Source organism: Periophthalmus magnuspinnatus, chromosome 12 (genome assembly GCF_009829125.3).
Source record: "Periophthalmus magnuspinnatus isolate fPerMag1 chromosome 12, fPerMag1.2.pri, whole genome shotgun sequence".
Taxonomy (NCBI): domain Eukaryota; kingdom Metazoa; phylum Chordata; class Actinopteri; order Gobiiformes; family Gobiidae; genus Periophthalmus; species Periophthalmus magnuspinnatus.
In genome coordinates this window covers 4451389-4474006 of record NC_047137.1, presented here as the reverse complement: position 1 = coordinate 4474006, position 22618 = coordinate 4451389, and the positions used below count along the sequence as shown (strand labels likewise).

At 37.5% G+C, this 22618-nt stretch overlaps 1 protein-coding gene across 1 annotated transcript in view; it reads left to right on the top strand.

The window, feature by feature from the left end:
* LOC117379706 (breakpoint cluster region protein) overlaps window positions 1–22618 on the top strand; it is a 72704-nt gene that overhangs the window by 46226 nt on the left and 3860 nt on the right. The window contains 5 exon segments of the mRNA XM_033976399.2: window positions 7378–7562; window positions 13637–13741; window positions 14781–14966; window positions 22240–22261; window positions 22264–22346. Coding sequence (XP_033832290.1) covers window positions 7378–7562; window positions 13637–13741; window positions 14781–14966; window positions 22240–22261; window positions 22264–22346 — 581 coding nt within the window.

Below are 22618 nucleotides of genomic sequence, written 5' to 3'. Positions count from 1 at the left end.
GGATACATTGTAGGATCATTTTCAGTGTCTTGGTCCTCTTTGACTCTCAAACTAGAAACAAACATTCTTACATTATTCTTACTATTGCAATAATAATTTCTAATGATAATAATCTATTCTTCTTCTTATTGTCTGGGAATAACTGCACATTCCTTTATTCAGTGTAACTTCTTTTGTTTCCCCAAACCAGCCCAGAAGAATGTACTGCAAAAAAAAAAAACTGAGTTGCCAGTGCTGGAAAGCTTTTTAATCATCACACATAACACACGGCCTGTACAGATCTTTATTCAGATTTAACAGTTTCATGTTGCACTGTTGTGATGTAAACCAGGACAAATATTTGAGCGTGTACATAAGTGCTCTTCGATGCACACCTCGAACTGTGCATTTAAGGGCATTTTGGCAAGTTGAGACACAGAAACAGACGGAAGGGGGAAGACAGCACAGAAACATGGAAAAACTCGAATCCTGACACATTTAGCTAAAACAAATGAAACAGGAAAGCATCAGCGTATTTAAATGAATGGCCCAAATCACTTCCAGCATCACGCCTTGCCTTAATGACAAGACGGTGACATTTATTAGATTAGCTGCAGCGAGTTCCCGTGCGTAGGTTGTGCTATCAGGAGGATTACCTCAGAGACACAGTGTTCTGTTCATTTAGTGCTGTATCTATGGCCCCTGCAGTGCCTCTGTAACCAACGCTTCACTTTCATTTTTCAGCACACGCCCTCCGCCACCTCTCCGCTCCGTAAATTGTCTCCAAATTGGATACTTAGAAGCTGGAGCAACAAAGGGCTGAGCTTCTCGACTTCTTTTGTTCTTATTCTTTCTAGTAATGCGTGACTTTGCCTCCCTTCAATGCACTGTACTCCATAGCATAGCAAGTTTTGTTTTTTGTTTTTTTAACCTGTGTACAAATATTCTAAAGAAAATGTCTATGATACAAAAAAATAGGAATTTATATAGCACAATTCGTACATAAAGTAATTCAAAGTACTTTACAGAATAAGAATACAGAATAAGAAAGACATTCAAATCACAATACAAACAAATTACAAACATAATTAATCATTATAAAATTAAAAGAGAAGAGTGCAGAATAAAAACCTTTCAGTCATATGCAAAGCTAAACAGAAGCGTTTTGAGCCTGGATTTAATATAGACTTTGGTCAATAATATATAGTAATTTTAATAGTATAATAGAGCACATGACACCATTTTAGTTTATGTGAAGTGTGCATATTTGGCATAGTGTAAGTATATATGTTTACAGACATAAAATGTTTTCTGTTTTATTTTTTCACGCAAGTTAAATTTGCTTTATATATGCAACTCAGACTACCAGCTTTGTGAGACATTAACAGGAATGTCAATTTGAACCATATTTTCTGTAATCAAAATGCATGCACACCTCGCAGATTTTTAGCCATCCCATCAAATAATGTATGCAGACCTGGAATTAGGTATTGGATTGAAAGATCTGCTGTAATAGTCTACATGCACTACATTTACGTTGCCGATCACCAATGCTGAGTTTCCTCTTTGTATGCAATGTGGCGGCACGACATTTCTTTCTATGTGTGCGAGGGCGAGATCGGGCTCTATTGGCAGTGCTCAGGGTCCAATAAAGGCGCCGACACTGGCAGCTACAGCAGATTTATGGGGCCATGCTGAGCACGCCGAGCATGATGGGGGATGGAGAGGCGGAGCTCCTCTGAGACGCTCCCCTGTCTCGGGCCGATTTCATGGCTCCCGGTCTGTCGCATTGTCTCTGCTCTCAGTTATTTACGGTTTTCTCGTCTATAAGAGTGAGCTTTGCTATTCTGTTCAATCCACACTGATGTCCTCGCCCTCTCATTCACCACCCCTATTGTTCCTTGTTGTCCTACATAAAATATGGCTACTCAGAGACATATTGGTCCTATAGCCACAGGTCTTTGTTTCAAGAAAGAGTCTTGTAACTGGTTTATATAAGACAAACTGAATCAGAATATTTTAGAATTATGGCATAATAGGCACATAATTTTTGTGAGGTAAGGCATATGCATAGAACAAATTTGTGCTGGGGCTGCAACACATACATGTGTAATATATGGTTGTGTACTGTACACAAGCATATATTATACATTTGTGAGAATAAGTGTGTAATATATGCTTTTATAACATAACAAAAAATTACAGAATGAAACCCTCAATATTCATTATAAGATTCACTACAAGGTCTCAAGGAGAGAACGTACGTGGATTGCATTGGTGTGTTGCCAGATTTGCCACCAAAAGTTAATGATTATAAAATGAGAATTCTATCCAAAAAAATATATTGATGTGGTATGGTCTAAAAAGATAAACATAAAGACGTGGCTGTCAGGTATTCTGTGCTACATTATTCATGGGTTTTGAGCACTTAATATTTTCTATTATGGATGCATTTTTACAACTATTTTAAAGATTTTGTTTTTTGTTTTTTTTTCCCCTAAATTTCCAACACTTGAAATGCATGGATAAGCATTTACCAAATTAACTGTATAATGAAAAAATGATGCCCTTCTTCCACACTCACGAAGCCCCCATAGTCCTCACGAAGCCTGTATCATTCGGGACGTCCCATAAACAGCTCCGTTATACCTGACACCTGTATACCCTGATCTCCCCTGCTCTGACCTGGGTTCACATATGCTGTTGCCATGACAGCGCTGCACTTATTCCCACACTGATGTTTTTACCTGAAGCAAAAAGAGGTCCTGGCCCCTCCCCAAGTCTGTTTCCATGTAAACATTTCATGAGCAGGGGTGAGGACTCATGTGTGGGAGTGAAGGGGTATTTTTTGACAACCACTTCAGAAAGAAATCAATATAGTGATATAGCTTTTTTTCTCACTTTCACTTCCTGTTTAAGATTTTATCATTTGGTTTTGGACTTACTGAGACTAAAGAGCTCACCTATCATGTGCCTTAAATTAGAGACGATATATTGCATTTAAATCTACATTGCACTTCGAATGGTTGCGACAACCAAATCATAAATTCAAAATGTTATTTAAGTAACATAATATCTTCTGCAAACAATTCTGTCTCACCAGTTTATAAAACCTGATAATGCTGTGGTTTAGACCTCAACAAACATGTTCTGAAATGCATTTGATTCTTTTATTAGTTTTGCAGTTCATTCCAAATCCTCTCAAATGCAAATCTAACCACAATCACAATGCTTGTCAAATCACCCCCCGTAGGTTTTATGTGAAGTGTGTATTTATTCATTTATTCTTGTTTATGAATACCTTATATTTATGTTTTAAATTAGAAAAAAAAAAAAAATATATATATATATATATATATATACCTCAAATAATAAATACCTCAAATCCAAACTAATGTTATGTGTGCAGACCTGGTGAGGTGTGGACAGAATCCTCAGATGGGACAGACATATAGACTGATGGACATGATAGTTCTTCCTTCAGGAGTGGTTAATGTTAGTGTTGAAGCAAAAGTGAGTGCATGTGTGGACACAGTGCAGTCCTGTTTTTGACCTGTCCAGGTTAAAGTGGCTCATTAACAGACTGCTAAAGTTCAGCCCCTCCCCCGGCTGTTGGAAACTGCAGGTCATGCACACTTAGCACCAGGACATGAAGAGTAATAATAAAGTTAAGGAGTGGTCCTATACACTGGAGACCTTGTAAAGGCAGATGTATTAATGGGGCACTATGTAACCTTTCTGGTGCAGACTCTGCCACCTGCTTGTCTCCATGGAGACTGCATTTCCAGGAATATTTCACAGTGGCATTAAAGTTATTTAATTAACATTTATTCAATGCTTTTATGTTTTTAATGCTCAAAATACCTTTGGTGGTTGAAATATTCTAATTAATGATGACTAGCACTTGTGTTTTGGTTATTAATGTTGCTCATGATTGTTGTATGTCTGCAGTGTTTTCCCAGAGCTTCAGTAAGGGAAATGTTTTCTAGCTGCATCATTTTAACTTATTCACACACACATTTTTCCCTGAATGCCACAGCACTGACTAATCTTAGATTCAAACGAATTGCTGCGGTAGGGTGCTGAGGGAATCCGTCCTGTGTGTTTATTTGCATACAGACACACAGAGGCTGCAGTGTCAGTGGAGGGTGCCGCTGGTCAGAGTGGCCTCAGTGGTCAGCAGCCACCCACGGGTGCTACAGAGTACATGGAGGGAGCGGGCTGTGGGTGGGCTGAAGGTCAGAGAAGCCCGGACACTCCAGTGTACTGTTCCGACTCTGTCCTCTGCACTTTTGCCTGATGTTGTTAGAGAACATATGCTGCTGGGTGAAGCTGAACTCTGCTGAGTGAGAGAGGTAAATCAGTGTTGGTGCATTATACGGATGTTGCAATATTAGGTTGGAAATTATCAAACAGTTAGTGTTGTCCTTTTGGGTATCTTGTTGTTTTTTATTTTTTATTTTTTTATTGTAATATTTTAAATCTCAATAAAATGACAATAAAATGAAACAATTTTCAGGAGCTACTGTGGCCTGCCACACTTTTTTAGGTCAGACTTCCCTCCATTTTTACTTGTTTTACTGATATCTTTCCTAACTAAATAGATATTCAGATGTTCTTAGTATACTGTTTGTTCTTCATCAGTTATTACTTTTTTTATTATATATTTTTCACTAATAATAAACAAGTTCAAGCACTGGTTAGCTACCATGACTACAGTTGCCATCATTACAATACAAATATTAGTGGTTGCATGGTGAAAGAGATCATGCTACTCACGTTGACGCAAGAGTAGAAAATAACAATTGTAATTTTTTACTGATGGCTGATTCCAATTATTTAAGGAAGCTTTATCCTTCTTATGCTGGAATAAAATGGAGAAAAGAACATTGTGATCTTTAATATAATTTAAATCAATTAAACACTTAGCATAGCACCAAAATACTAGTTACTAATTTAGATTTTTTTTGTGCCAGTTAGAGTTTATGCTCTTTAGAATTCCCAGTGTGTGTGGAGGATAGTATGGTCATTCTTGTGTATATGTGTGGCTCCAGAAAAGGCCGTGGTGTGTTATTAGTGTGAGTCAACAGTGAGGAGGCCCTGCCAACTCTGAGCCAAGAGCGTTCCTGCTGTAGAATTTAGGAGGAAGAAGTGGAGGACATGAACACGAGGTCACGATGTCTCCCCCAACACATTAATTATCTGCAATTGAATACACTTTTCCGACTGGAATGTCCCATATACTTCATCAGTCAACCATAGAGCTTAGCAGTGGTCCACCCTGTACTCCCAATCTATTGAGAACTATAATTCTAAAGTAATTACTGAATTAATAGCAGTAAACATTTTTAAGTAGGATTTGGCAATATGACAGAAATGATCATGATATATTACCCCATTCATATTGATCAATCACAATTATTGATATAATTTTTTATTTATTATTTTATTGTTAAAAATAGATCAGGCCTGTCACGATAACATATTTTGAAGGGCCATATATTTCATAGTTCATAATTTGACCCTCTACAGCTCAGAAAACAGAAAACAGAAAAAAATAACAGAAAAATAACCAAAATGTTCTCACTAGTGCAAAGTTCCCACAATAAATACTGATTCCCAAAAGTTATTGTTCCATCTAACATTTGCTCAATGATAAGTTGATATAGTATTCATCGTGACAGGCTTAAAATAAATAAATATATTGCTTTTGAAACAACATCTATGAACACACATTTTTTTATATCAATCTCAACTTAAAAAAAATAATAATAATTCATTCTTTCCACATTGACTTACAAAAAATGTGTTTCTCTCCAAAATTTAAACTAAGCCAAAATGTGTGATCTGCAACCATTGATTACAATTTAATTTAGATTTGATTGATTTCACATCCCTAACTTTGAAAAAAAAAAATATTTCTATAGCACATACACCTGCTAAAATATCACACTTGCCACTGAAGAAAAACGTACCTTTCTTTCTCTTTCTTGCTCCCAAACCTCTGCATATAGGCTAGCTCACTCTCAGACACTCCACAGAACTGACGAATGCAGCTTTGTGTTTATATGATCTGAACCTTGACCCAGTTTGTGGTTGGTCTTTTAACTGCTCTGCTTCTTTATGCTTGGTATAAATTTATGCGTGGTTTGAGTTCCAGGGGAAGCTCATTTTGTGTGCCCTATTTTCCAGAATGGCATTAATGAGGGTAAATTGTCTGTACATTGTTGGCAACCCACTGTTAGAGACCAGGCCATGAGGCCACCCTCAGAGCAACATGACAATACTATAGGAGGTGTAGTCAATGACGGAAACATTACACTGTATTTGTGTGGATCTCATCATTTATACTGTCCATAGTAACATAGTAAATTAGAATTATTTTATTTTTATTTGCCTTTGTAGCTGCAATTACAAAGCATTCCGTTAAATTCAATGTTTTTAAAATGGCATGATGTGATTCTGCCTTAATGTCGTATTTGTTTGGGTTAAGGGTAATCCATGCTTTATTGTCCCGTAACGAAATTTGTCGTCTGCATTTGGCCCATCCTTCAGTTTTGCTTGTCAATCCTTGAGCTAGGATTGGTGAAGACTACCTAGTAGGATGTTTTAGCCTATTAGTCTATAGCCTATTAGCCTATAGTTTAGGGAAACTGGATTTAAATTGGGTGTTTTAAGAAATATATTGTAATTGAATTGAAATTGCAACTGTAATTGGAGTTATCAAACCACAAAGGTTGAAAATATTTAGATGCCCTCTGCAAAGAAACTAAATATACTCTATTTTTATCGGAATATCTTCTACCTATGGTTTAGACCTCTACAAACATTTCTTGTATTAATTTACCTTTTGGATTTTTTAGGCCTGTCACGATATTTCGACTTATTGTTCAATATATGAATGGAACAACATATTTTGAGGCTCAGTATTTATTGTGTGTACTATGTCTTTGTAATAGTATGGAGATTTTAGGCATTTTCATGTAATACGATAACATTTGAGTTGTAGAAGGCTGAATGAGTAATATAATATTATTTATGTGGTTAATTATTGCTTCATTCTGCTATGTTTTTGTTGCAGTTCAGGCCTTTTAATGATGCTATCTAAAACTGGTTTACTGGCAAAAATTGTTTACTTTTTATCGTTTATCACAATATTTCTCTGAACCAATATATCATGCTTCAAAATGTGTTATCATGACAGGCCTAGGATTTTTGTCTTCTCTCAACTGTTAATGCTCCTGGAGTTGTTTACGGTGTACACTTTGAACAGAATACTACATTACTACATTACAGTCGGAAAAAAATTGCAATTAGATTTTATGTTAAATGTGCCGCCCTTGATATGAGTGCGTCACAACAACAGATTTTAAACTTACGTCTGTCTTTCTCTTGCAGATGGTCACTACACGTCGACCCCTCCCTCATATGGATATGACGCAGACCGAGCGGAGGAGCAGAGGAGGCACCATGACATCCTGCCCTTCATCGACGACTCCCCCTCCTCTTCACCTCACCTCAGCTCCAAGAGTCGAAGCAGCCGGGACACGCTGTCTTCTGGCTCTATGGAGTCCTCCAAGTCGGTATGTGGCCCTGTACATATAGGCTCAACTGACCAAGATGATATCTGTTCTTCACATCGTTGCTAATTTCAAATATTTCATCATATCTTTGGTCACTAAAACAAATAAAAAGTTACCATAAGCACTAAAACTATGACCATGATACAACTGCATACATTTTTCTCAACTAAAACTATGAAAAAAGTACTGAGATTTCTGTCCATTAATAAAAACTAAACATTAATTTGATGAAAGGAACAAATAGAAATTAGATCTAAACTCTACTTTCATTTCAGAGCTCCAAACCAGATCATGTACAACCTCTAAATCCAAGGAACATGTGTGTACAGGTCCCATGAAGCAATGCCGTATGGTTTATCAAAGCTGAACACTATTACTATTATTTAGTGGTCTATAGAGACTAAAACTAAACAGAATCAGTTGACTAAATCTTGACTAAAACAAATAAAAAATCTTGTCTAATTTAACACTGCTTCACATCTTATCAGAGCCATTATACAACACTATTTGGATTTATCGACTTGTTTCTTAGCAGCAGATTAAAAATAACTTTCCAAATCTAATGCCATATTGATCTACTAATACCAAGCTCAATAAACGTGAATAAGTCCAGTCTTGGTTTGCAATAGGTGCCAATACTTTCTCTGACCTCAATACAGTGAGGGGAAGTGGGCTAATCTATTCTTAGAGCAAAGCTGTCAATTGATGAAAAATCAGATCTGCCATTACTGTGAGCTTGATATAGTGTGGAGGCAGTGAACCGGGACAGAACCCCATCCCCTCAAGAGTCGGGCTGTTCCTCATCCTGGGTATTAGACAGAATTACCTATCACCTCCTTCTTCCCTCCCCCCAGAAAGCCTGTGATCTATGACGGCTTCTGCTCTTTAAGGGTTGCCGTGGAGACGATGCACACATATCTTCACATAAACTATGGTTAGTAGTACAGATGACAGTGAACAGGATATTTATAGTAATTTGCATTTATATAAATCCAAATTAAATGTATAACCTAGCATTCTGTTCCTGAGCAAATAGACAATACTAAAACTCAAAGTAGAATCGTCAGCTGATATTTACAAGTTACTTCTACTAGGTCAGTGGTCCTCAAACGTTTCACACTAAGAATCACCACAAGATAATATTTAGTCTACCAAGTACCACCAGACCACTGTATAGCATGTTTAACCCACATATTTTCAAATTATGTTCAATAATAGGACGGTTTTCTTTTTTGGTGATACTGAATGTCCATAGAATCTCCCCCTAGAAGACGTGTGTTACACTAACATTCAAATTATAACATTATATCAAGTGCTATTGCCAACAGTGCCTGAACCTGCTGCTCCCATATGCTAACCGAGGACACTGATGCATCATGGGAATAAAAGGCTAATACTGCTGCTCTCCTGCCATGCTTTGGGAGAAGCTGATAGCATCACAGCTCATGAATTAATATCCGCCCCCTCACTGTTTACTCAGCGTCTGAGTAGCTAACCCAGCTATGTCAGTCTGATAGATGGGCTCAATCTGACAACAACGGATGGATCCCCCCTGATGCTGACCCTTGACCCCTGCCTCAAAAACATGGGTATTTAGCTACACTCAGAACACATGATCCCCTGTATGTAAACATTATACACAACTGTTTACCCTAATATGATGCTGAGAACAGAAGTAGAAAAGAATTCAAATTTCTGTTGCGATGGAGATTCCTTTCATTTCTAGTTTTAGTCTTTGAACCTTGTGATCCAAGGTCAGGGGCTCATTCAGCATTCTGATTGGATAATTAGCTTGAGAACCAAAACACAAAATGTAGAACATAAACAACTGTCACATCATAATGGCTTTTATAGTTTATGAATAAATCATCATTGCAATTGTTGTCTGTAAATCAGCGCTTACACTGAACAACATTTGATAGCACCCATAGGCTATATAAGTAATGTTTAAAATATATTAGAACAAAAATGCCTTTATTATCAATGCACTAATTGAGAGCAACAAGATTCACTTATTCGCAAATCGAATGAAATTGAAGTTAGCATGTCTTTGGTTTGTCCTTGAACTGTCCTACCTAATTTTGTGATAAATGATGCATTAGAGCTCAGGCCAGCTCCAAGTGGCTGATGCTTTAGTGAGTCGTCAGACGGGGATACCAGTGAAGTTACTTATTAAGGAGGCTCCTTCACTGCTCCGTCACTGGCTGAGAGGAAGTGGTCAGAAACAGGGGTCATGTGAGGACAAAATAAAAAAGTAATAAAAAAAGTGTTGCAAAACACTATACATAATTAGTTAAAATATTACTTTTCTGATTAGGAGACGGTTTTCGGAGTGGGCCTGGGAGTCACAGGGCCCCCATGATTCTATATAATAATGTTTTTGTAATACATGCTACAATCTGTATATTGCATGTGATATTCTGCTATATATTATTATTCTTTAAGAAAAAATACATTTTAAAAACAGTATTTATTTGTTAAAACACTACTTTCCCAAATTTCATACACCGATTTTAATTGAAAACTTTGAACAAGTTTTCTTTCTCTAAACAGGCAACAAAATTGTAGGGATGTCACAAAAATTATTTTGTAAAATTGAAAAAAAAAAACCAAAAATACTCTATATATATTTACAGCAGCCCGCAATATTGATACTGTAACACCAAATTTAGTATCACAAATGATTTGCCAATACTTTATATTGAATGGTATATAAATTTAGCACACCTATTTAGGAGCAAGTGTTTGTGTTTCTTTTATCTTTCTTCTGTTCTTATTTCTGACAGATGACTAGCAGCATAGACTGCTTGCAGACACCAACTCAATGATACTGTACTTACCAAAACATGTTTTTATTTGTGTGCAACTTGTATTTTTAATAATTATACCACCGCTATTTAGACAGGAACATCCACCAAATGTTTAAAACCTTCCTAATATATCATGCACTAATCCAACTCTAGAACAGCTTTTCTCTGGCCCTGGCATCCTGAGATCATACGCAATCTTATTATGCCATCCACAAAACCATCTTTGACAGAACAGGTGCTAAGCAGATTAGAATATGAAAAATCAAAATTGAAAATGGTTAATAAAGTGCGGAGTGCAGCCTCTCCTCTCAGCCTGGTGTTTGTATAGGACCTGACAGTGTGCTGTAGTACTGCGCCGTAGAGACTCACACAATAATGTTATTAGTGAGCACTTGTCTCTGCTCCTCCGGGCTGATCGGCTCCTCAAATAAACACTGTTTGTATTGATTCTGCTGGATTTTCTGCAAACATTAACCATGCTTGAACAGTCTGAAAACACCCTAAGAGATGGGTTAAAATATGTGTGCATAATTGTACCTAGTTTTTACTTTAGTTTGAAAAGTTAAATCAAATCATGGCTTTGGGGATATTGGTGAATATGCTTCTAATACAGTGTTGTAATTCAGCAAAAGATTTACTTTCATTCATCATTTATTCATAAACACCTCAAATAACTGCAAGGTGTTCCTTTTGAACTCATTCACAATAATAGTTAATAATAATAGTTAATTTTATTTTATTTTTTTTCTTTTGATGATTTCTTGCAAACACTGCAAATACAACACAAAAATAAATACATAAAACATATATATTATATAATGTATTTTCAAAAAGGAGTGGGAAGATGTTTTAACTATTTATTTAATTCCACCCCATTACTTTTTGTCATCCATGACTGTGAGTATTGTGGCAATCTCTCCCAGGCCTCATTCAAACTCTCATGGTTAGCTGTAAGATTCTGTGCAATGCTCAGAGCACAAGCCTATGTCACCCATGTTCCCACACAACAATTCTCTATAAATATACAAAAACATGTTACAAAACTGTACACAACTTGACAAACCTGATGCGACGTGCAGTAGTGGGATGCGCGCTGATTGTAATGTGAAAGCAGTCTGAAGCGGGGAAAAAATGACAAATTACAAATATGTTGTTTTCGGCGAGTATATCTAAATATGTTATGTGTTAGCCGTTAATACCCCATAGAAGTAAAATGCCCACTCTTTAAAGAAATACATCATCAGCTATAGCACTGTATAATAAAATAGCCTGTCTATCCACTGAAGCTTTGTTTCTGATGGCTTGAGACTGTAGCGTTGTATTGACTCCAAAGAATCAATAGTCTAGAAAGCCTTGTTATTCATCCAGTCTGTAACTGTGTAGCAAGGTTGAGGAGAACATTACTTCTGTAGGGGTTTTCATCACCTTCAGGGCCCTATCCATTGAAGACTACTGCACATTTTGCTGGGGATTTTATGATATTATATTTATACTGAAATCAATGTTGAAAATGTTCCCTAATTCACTGTAATTTTCTAACCGTGGCCAGCTTGTTTGTGCTGGATTGACCTTGTTCATTGAAATAGCCTGTTTTTGTACTGCTTTCCATGTGACTCACTACTTCCCTGTCTGCTTTTATGATCTCTAATTCTATCCCATACAGTTCAGGCTTATTTTATTTAATAGAGACAGTATAGAACAGTGCACAGACATGCAGACAGAGAAAATAATAATGGGCCAAATTTAAACCTGAATCCTTCATGTATATATAGCATCAACTCTGCAGTTATTTTTTTTTTACCCATAGGCTTTATTTTTATACTAGACTAAATAACTATGCGACTAACTCAGGACCCTCACTGCAAAATAAGATTGACAGGGTTAATAATTATCATTTCACTAAAACATGGTGTTTTCAGTTAAATAATAGTTTCATATGAGTTATCATGAGTATCATTGTTTTAAAAGTTATATTTTTTGAAAATACAGAGCCTGCTGTTTAAATCTTGCTGCACGTACGTCGGTTTCACTTCATTACATTTATTCTAATTTCAGTTACTTCATATAGTTTTAACGTTGTTCTTTATATCTATATTTACCATCCTTTTCTTTCCAAGAGCCTTAAGGACTCTCTCTTCACATCCACCTGACTGCGGTTTACATTTTTTGAGCTCACTTGGCACCCGTAGATACTTTCACACACATTTCATATATTCCTGCTCCAGCTCCAAACCCAAAGGGCATTCTCCCTGTGTGGGTTATTTCAGTTGGACTAGTCTCCGTCAGTCTGTGTGTCTGCTCCTCTTACATCCACACTCCTCTGAACTCTGACTCTGCTGAAGGGAAACACAGGGCCGTCCACAGGCCATTTGAGGCTGTTTGACTTTCCAGATGGTGCTACAAGGAAGCAACAGAACAGGCTTTGTGTGTTTTGTCTGTGTAAGATGTCCAGCTCAATATTTGAATTCAGCTTGTTAAACAGGTTGGTGTTATGGGGGGAAAATCGCCATATCGTGATTCACAAATTTTCTCTTGAATGCAGCTCTATGCTCAATCAAAGACAATTTTACCCCAGCCACACCTCCTATTGGTCAAAGCTCTGAGTGAGTGACTGGTGGATTCGACCAATTGCCATGAAGTGTGTGAAGAAGTAGATGACTTTAGTTACCTCTTTAAGGCAATACAAAGATACCAAGATTATATGAATTGAGATCTGATTCAAAGGAAATTGATATATTGTTTTAGCATATCATCCTCCCCTAGCCATTAGAGTACAATGTCACTGTTATTGGTTGAATCCTCCTGTCACTCAAAGCCTGACAGCCTCTGACCTAAACAGTGTGTGTATGTGCGTGGGTGTGTCTGCGTGTGTGTGTGTGTAAATGGTAGATAACATGTGGTACATACATACCATGTGTATAGCTGAATTACACATATGCCAGTTTATCTAGGCCAGTTTTTGATGACAGCAGTATTATTTAGTAATAAACATATTTTTATTATTAGATTGGATTCCATGACTCTATTTGCCAAAAAACATGTGCATGGGTGTGGGTTCACTGTACTGCCGAAACATCATAGAGGTTTCTTGTTCATTTATTTCACATCATTTCTTTCTAAAATTGCTTGACTAGAACTAAACCCAATGTTTACAAACTGTTTATGCCACTAAGGCAATGGGAACTGATAACCAACTGTTTGAAAAATAAATCCACAAATGAGTCTGGATTATAGTGCTGAACAATCGTGCTGTTGTTTGTCTAGACGGAGTGTGACTTGGAAAAGGGTCTGGAGATGAGGAAGTGGGTGCTGTCTGGGATCCTGGCCAGTGAGGAGATGTACCTAAGCCACCTAGAAGCTCTGCTGTTGGTGAGAACTAACACACAAACACAAATGTACTGTAGATATTAAAGGTTAGTTTAGGTCGACTTCAGATTTCTAGAATATACTTCACTACTGCCTTGTGTGTCAGGAAGGTTTTTGATAGTTTTTTCATAGTAAAAAAAAGCAAAGAAGTGCATTGGTAAGTTTGGTCCTTAGACTTTATTAGAGAGGACAAATGAAAGCAAAGAGTGAAAAGATACATTCAAGAAATTATCAGAGCCGGAAAGAGGTTAAAAATGCTACTTTTTAAAGGTGCACTATGGAACTTTTTTGGTGGAGGTTGTCTTGGTGTAGATGTTGCTGCTTTTAATAGAATGTTCTACCTAATAGCATTAAAGTTATCTGTCTTGCATTCATTCAATACAGTTTAGTTTATTTAAAAAAATATATACTTATATATTACTTATACTTAATACTAAAATATATTTTTAACAGTTGAACAGGCTCAATTCTCTACAGTTCTGACCTGCAAGTTGACCCAGTTAACTAGATCTGTCCATGGATTAGTGTTGTCACGATGCAATTTCAAACTTAATTTTGATACTAAGAAATAGACCCAATACTCAATTTGATACCACAGTGATAATTACAAACACACATTATTTAGACAACAGCATGTGATTTTTAATATTAAATCATAATACTTTCCTATAACTATCACTCAGTTGTCAAGGCAGGTTCCATAGTTGTCCATGGCCATATACTAGTCTATGTGGTCTTATACTTCTGATACAGCTCAAGATCATTCTAAATCTATTCAGGAAAAAATTATTTCTGTTCTCTGAATGTGATTTGTTTTAGTTTCAATACTAGTTTTAGTGTCAATTAGTATCTGATTTTTTGATACTTTAGACAACCCTGCGATGGAAATAAGTTTAATCCCATAGTGGAGAACATTCTCAGGAAAGCAATAACATCTCCATGGAGACAAGCAGGTGACAGACTCTCCATTAAAAAAGTTACATAGTACACTTTTAAAAGCCTTATTTTGACGTAGTTTCTAACCAGTCTTTCTCTTTTCCAGCCCATGAAGCCGCTAAAGGCCGCTGCCACCACCTCTCAGCCGGTCCTCACTGTGGCTCAGATTGAGACCATCTTCTTCAAAGTGCCTGAGCTCTATGAGATCCACAAGGAGTTCTATGACGGCCTTCTGCCCCGAGTGCAGCAGTGGAGCCACCACCAGAGAGTGGGAGACCTCTTCCAGAAGATGGTGAGTCCTGGACTGTTAACACATACAGCTGCTTCCATGGTGATGAATAAGTGATAATTGCTGTGTGTAATTGGCCTATGTGCAAAATACCATTTAAATAATCATTAATTTTAGGACATTTTCCAGTTGTTTTTGTAATCTGTGAATTGTAGACAAAATACATCAAATACATTAGGGCTAAACTGGAACTAAACCTGATCCCTACTAGATCAGAATTAAACCAGGACTAGAACAGGATCAAACCAAGGATAAGGATGAATGCACAATTAGTGTCAATTTAACCATACTATAACTATATAAAAAATACTAATATGAATGGTGATCAAAATCAAAACTGTTATCTAGGTTCTAAGTACATTGTGATATACATTTTTTGCCCATCCCTACCTGAAACCTTTACAAACTATGTGATATATACATGTTTGCCTTAGAAGAAAAAGAAAAAAAAATTAGACGGTAAGATAAAAATCTATTGGGCTTGAGTTATAAATGCTTTTCTTCTGTGAATTACCTGAGTGTGCAGGTCGCCTTCAGCTGCACCGTGTGACTTAATCAATGAAACGATTGATCTCTTTCTGTTACTGATCAACCTCCTCTGTGAACCTTGCCATTTTATATCCTGTGGATATGGGTAGTCTAAATTGGAACCTTTGTAGTGCCAGTGTGCTGTTCCTGTAGAGCTGAATAAGTAGTACCAGGGATACAGAGCTGGGGAAAGACTCAAGATGGGTATGACAAAATCCGAAGCCATCAGCCCCCTCAATATTGATGGAATGTCAATGCGCTCCAAAACAAAAACAAAAAATGGAGAGGATTTACCGGGAGAGCATCTTAACCATCTTCATCCTCAACCTGGATAAACAGAGAGGTGCCTAAAGAAGAGAGCCAACAACAACAAAAATAAAGATGTAGAAGAACCTCTGAAGATGTTCAGATTTTTCTTGATGAGGCTAAGGAGGTTTATTGGAGGAAAACTGAAAATTTGAGATCAACAATAGGCAGGAGTTGTGTATGTATGAAAACTACACAGCCTGGCCAAAAAAAGTCACCACCAAAAAAAAAAAAAGATGACACACTAATATTTCATTGGACTACCTTTAGCTTTGATTACGTCATGCATTCACTGTAGCATTGTTTTGATTTTGCTTCTGCAGTGTCACAAGATTTATTTCCGTCCAGTGTTGCATTAATTTTTCATCAAGATCTTACATTGATGATGGCAGAGTCTGACAGCTGTGCAAATCCTTCTCCAGCACATCCCAAAGATTTTCAGTGGTGTTAAGGTCTGGACTCTGGCCAGTCCATGTGTGAAAATCATGTCTCATGCCCCCTGAACCACTCTTTCACAATTTGAGCCCCATGAATCCTGGCATTTTCATCTTAGAATATGTCCATGCCATCAGGGAAGAAAAAAATCCATTGATGGAATAATCTGGTCGTTCAGTATATTCAGGTTGTCATGAGGTAGTCATGAGGTTGGTTGACTACCTGAATATACTGAACGACCGTTCAGTATATTCAGGTAGTCAACCAACCTCATTCTTTGAGCACAGACTGTTGCTGACCAAGACCTGAGCAACTGGAGGAGGCTCATATCTATGTGCTTAGTTAAATCCAGGTGGCAACTTCTTTTTTGGGCTGGGAAATGTATTATGGGCTTTAAGCTAGTACTGTAGTTGAGGGGAAGCAGAGCATGGGCAAATTAACTTAACATCTTTTTAAATTGTTTTGATGCCTCTGCAACCCCTTCTTCCCACCCTACTGGACCAGTTCTCTTCTCCTGTCTCTCAACACTCCCTGCCTCAGCTGCTCAGCTCAGATGACTCCAGTTCCTATATCACCATCTCTACAGACCAGGTCACATAGGAGCTGCGGAGACTTGAGACTTTGTCATCTAACCACCTGCATTTGAATCGCTCCAAGAGAAATGAGAAAATCCATTGACTTTAGGAGGCACCACACATCCCCTCACCATCAGTGGTGAGGAGATTAAGGTGGTGTCCTTCTACAAATACGTATCTCTAAACTGCAGGTGGATGAGAAGCTGGACTTGTCAGTGAACACTAATCAAATCTACAAAATAATTCAGACCAGACTTTATTTTCTGAGAAGACAACCTTCAGGTAAAATCTACAAAAAAGTTGCTCCAACTGTTTTATGACTCAGTGGTGGCTAGTGCTGTCTTGTATGGTGTGGTGTGCTGGGGAGGAAACATTCGATGGAGGGACGCCCAGAGCCTGGACAAACTAATACAAAATGCCTCATTTGTAATTGGGGCTGATCAGGACTCTGTGATGTCTGTGATGAAGAAGAGGACATTGGTCAAGCTGCTCTCTGTCCTAGACAACAGTAGTCACCCTCTGTATGAACTGGTGCTGAGGCAGAGGAGCTCCTTCACTGAAAGGCTGCTCTCACTCTCCTCCCCCACGGACAAGCTCAGGAAGTCTTTTATTCGACTTTATAATGCATCCATGTAAGGGAGAGGGTGATCAGGAGAGGAGCAATTTATTTGTTTTATTGTATTTGTATTTATCATTGCACTGCCCTATTTATTGTTTTTTTTAGGTATTTTTTCAGGACGATTTAAAATCTCTCTCTGCTGGTATGTCTGCGATGTCTGGAAAACTGAATTTCCTTCAGGATTAATAAAGTATATCCATCTATCTATTTTGGGGTTACAATCCATTAAGTCTCATCTCAATACCCTTTTGCTCTCTTCTGTAAAAACCCCAGGCCAAATCTACTGAACTGGGTAATCATTTTCACAATGGCTCTATTAACCCACATTGAATCATCTGCTAATTTCTTCAAAGTCTTTCCCTCCCTGACACACATACATGCACACCCCCCCCACACACACACACACTTACGCACACACATACTTCACTCATGGAAGCAGGAAGACGGGTGCACAATGCTGCCTTTTTCCTGGAGGCAACTCAGGCCACTGCACTGCAAGCTTCATCACTCCAACAAGCTGCTATGAACAGGATCCTGCCCCTTTGTTCAGTCTTCTTTCACTCATTTTTTTATTAACTCATCTGACAATACTGCCCGTGAGACCCCACTCAAATATTAAGATTTAATTTGTGTCTTTGCTCAAAGAATCCAATTAAAATTCTGTTTATTTTTTATTTTTTTCCTGACAGTCTTGTGACCAGAATCTTTCACAAAAAACAGTGTCTGTGTTGCAAGTAGTATATTGTGATCCTAGGCTGTCAGAAACAGTTACTTTCAAGTCATTATTGAATTGGCTTTCAGACATCTACTCATCAAGCATTATTTGTTCATAGTGGGAGTGCATTACGAAGTAGGTGTAATAATCTTCCATATAGAGATTTCTTCTACTATCCCGTGCCACCATATAACACATTTATGGTGATCATAAAAGATGGATATGTCAGCTATATAATGTCATTATCTACTCAAATAGGTTTACTCTCTACTATATACATCAGCTTATTATGGGTCTTGATGTCCTTTTTCCTCAGTATTTATAGCTTAGATTTCACATTAATCAGTATTTATTAACTATGGGCCTTAGGCAATGTTTACCCATTTTACAAACATGCATCATCTTGGATGAGAAGTAAGATGAGTCATGTTATCACTGCTACCCTGTGTATACCAAATTGTGCTACAAAAAGTGCTACATTTGTAAATATGGTTGTTAATGTGCAGACAAAATGTGCATACCATGATTAAAATGTTACTGTATGTTTTAAGATAATATATACAATATAACATTATACTTATCCATTTCCCTGGAGACAAGCAGGCAGGTGATGCCAGCAGGCCAAACTACATGTGGAGAGGCGAATGTTCTATTGTGGAACATTCAGAGCAAAGCAATAACATGAGACAAGTGGGTGACGGACCCTCAACCAGAATTGCATTGTCAATAATGGACCAAAATCTATGATTGCTTGCAAGTTTTTTAATGTATTTTCTTGGCATATTTTGTTTACACATTGAAGGCCTACATGCAATCTGCTATTTGCTTAAAAGATCTCCATGAAGTGATGTATTTTAAGCGCATTATTGCCATTATTCTTAATTAGTGTACAGCAAAAACGACACACCTCTTCCATATTGACGTGGCAGTCTTTGTGCTTTTGTCACCGTCTGGAAGAAACAATTAACCCGACAAAGAGATGTACGCTGAGTGTTCAATCAGCCTTCACAATCTGCTTTGTCTAACGTTCCCCTGCTCCTAGCTCATATAGTCTATACACATTTATCTGCTACACACTCACTGTACAACCACACAAAACTTACTGTAATAAAAATCAGTAGAAGATGCTGAGCTTACAGAAAAACACCAAATTCTCTACAACAGTGCGGGAGGGAAAGATTAGATGAGCTCAGAGGGGGCGATGGAGACAGAACTAGAATGAAGTGTAGGACAGTGGATTTTAAAGCGGTTCTTGATAGAGGCGTCTACCAAAATCTGACAGGCTTATAGCAATCGGAGGTCATGCGAACAAGGGAGGCAGGAGACAAGAAGAACAGAGGGAGGGAAGAGCGACTCTGACAGGGAATGAGCATGGTTGTCACACAAAAGGGTTAGAAGACTGAATCAGAGGGCTAAATCACTCCTGTCATGTGGCCTGTGTTAGAAATAAAGTGGAGGTATTGGAGAAATGAAGACAGAAGGATGAACAGTGTTTATTCTCATTATTGCAATTGAGATTTATGTAAAGAGTAAAAAGTTGAATTATATTACACAGATTTTGAGAACATTAAATCATTAAATAGTGTTATTGATAAAGACCTAATTTTTGGTCAACAGTAGCAATTCATATACATTTCTTCTTGTTCTAGTGTACATTATTTTGTTTGTTCAAAGCGGAACCTTGAATTCAAAATACTTAGGCAAGATCTCATCATAAATGTGCTAAAAACAACCCAGGAGACTATATGGGGTGGACTAGAAAATACTTTCTACTGTAAAATTTACTTGACTAAATTACTGATACCTTTGTAATTATACTTAAGTGTAGTACTTTTGTACTTGGTTACTTCCAACACTGCCAGGAGCTTGAACAGCTGAGAGTGGACTGAAACGTAAACTGCTAAATAAACCCAGCCTTTTTCTTGTATACTGTCTGTAGTCTGTCATGATGCTGTTTGCCTAATGTGGTTTTCCACAGTGGATTACACACAGGACAAATCCCAAACTGCGAAATCTTGGTTCCCCAGCAGCTCCTTTCATCGCCCAAAGCCATTTTGTGCTGCTACTGTGGTGTGGAGCGTTGGTGTAGATGAGACTGGCACATTGAGTTTTCCTTTGCTGTCAGAGTGGCCTCCTCTATGCAGCAAATTGTAGGTCCCAAGGCAGGACATAGGAGCGCTGCGTTGTGGAAATCACATTACTTCTTGATTTTGTCCTCTCAAGAATTTGTTGAGTAGTGTTTTGAACTAAAATGAGTCTGAAAAAGTTGCCATCACATGATTTCAATATTCTAAAGGTCTCCTAGTTTAGATATGCAGGAGAGGTCAGAATGCTCTGGTAGAATAATACAATATGAAGTAAAATACAGAAGTATCTACACATTTCAGCTGTAATCAGTTGACTTTTACTGTGAGATCAGGTCATGCTGAAGTGGCAAGGTCACAGGTCATGAAAGGGTCTGTTTTAAATTTTGACCAAATAGATGGGCAGCCATCTGTGACCTTCTAAAATGTTTCTTTTTATGTCCCATGTGTCCTAATATATATTAACACATGTTGCTAGCACATACCTTGCATCTGACAGCTTGATGGGATAAAGAGTGAGAAGAGACATTCAGTAAACTATTAGAAAAAATTGTAAATATTTGCTGTTTTAATAAAGAATTAAGAATACCAGCTCTCCCTACTAGTACTGTGATTAGCATTAGTTTTGAATATATGATATCTGTGCGATCTGATAATTGCACCAACTTAGCTTGCAATTTATGTTCCAAAACCATATATTATTTGTATTCTTACTATAGCATTTGAGAATTTGTGAATGATCATGTATGTTAATTAATCCCATTCAAAACAGGTGCCACGCACAGAATGCCAATAATTAGCAATCTAACTACAATGGATTAAGTCTGTTGTAACTCTTATTCTTCTCTCAAACAGAAAGGGCTGAAGTATTGGTAGAACATGAGCAAGAAAAAACCCCTACAATTCAGCATAGATTTACCAAAGCCCTAAAATTTCAGTTTAACAACAGTTTCACAAATTCATATCCTCTGTCTTGTGCTGTGGTCTCTGCTGCTCACACTCAGCTCTCTTTCTCTCCCAGCTGGCTTTTGTGGAGGAGAATTGATTGTTCTGTTCACTGCTGAGATGGATCACAAGGCTGGCAGGCAGCGTTTGGTGGAGTTTGATTCAGCCATCCAGCTTCCTAAATTTGCTTTCGTACCCCCCTTACACTGGTCATTAATTACTCAGACCAGCAGCAGCACAGAGGCTGAAAAAGTGGCTGCAATGGCAATGACCTGTGGCAGTGGGGGGTGTCACAGTCGAAATTTTGAACCGTATTATAATGTTGTTGTTTTAGTATGTATTTTTAAACATACCAGCAGTTGCGTTTTGTTTCTTTTGTCCCTTCAGCAAGACTGTACAACAGCTCTGTCTGAATTGAACCTGAGCACAGTATTACTATTGCTATAACTTTGAATACTTATACTTAATACTTATGTATGTATGTATGTATCTATGTATCTATGTATGCATATGTGAGTATTAGCATGGCCGTGTTTGCTGTCTATCTTTATCTGTCTATCCATCTGTATTTGTCTATCTCCCACTTGACCTGAAAATACCTACCCCATCCTCTTGGATAAGACTGAGGTGCACAGTAGTAGTTTTATAGCTTAATTGTATTCATTACATAGTACCTAACCTAAAATAAAAACTGGCGTCAGCTATATGTCATAGTAATATAATGGTGTGGTGGCAAATAAGTTGATACATTTACTTAATTACTCAATCGTATTTAATATAATGTGTGAGAAAAGATAATCCATGAAAAATGGCTACAAAAAGTACTTTACTTTTGCAATATCTTAGACACATTTCTGTATTTGCTTTTTACTTGAATGTTTCTACGATCTGTTTGAGGTATACAGGCTGCGTTTTGAGTTGGGAACATCATGTCTGCCAAATCCCATCAATAATGTGCAGTTTAGAGTATATGTACTAATTATTTATGAATTAAAAGAAATATTCCTCCACCCTTTACAATAAACATGATGGCATACTTTAAAGCTCTATTCTGTACTTTGTTCTGCAGGCGAGTCAGCTGGGAGTGTACCGGCCTTTGTGGACAAATACGAGCGGGCAGTAGAGACAGCCGAGAAGTGCTGCCAAGCCAACGCACAGTTTGCAGAGATATCTGAGGTAAGTCACAGCAGTAAAGTAAATCAAATCGTACTATCCAACTGTCCTCTTAGGAAAAAAGGAAGAAGTTATTTCTCTACTGCAGTTATATGAAATGAGCAGATCTGGCACAACTTCAGTCCACTTGCTTTACTTTGAAATGTATGATAGTAGTTTTGGGAAATACTAAATAAATAAAAATGTGCAGTCCTCATTATGAAGGAAATATTTTTTTTTATTTTTTTAATAACATGTACACTATGTTTTAGTGATTTCAAAATTTTGCAGTGTGT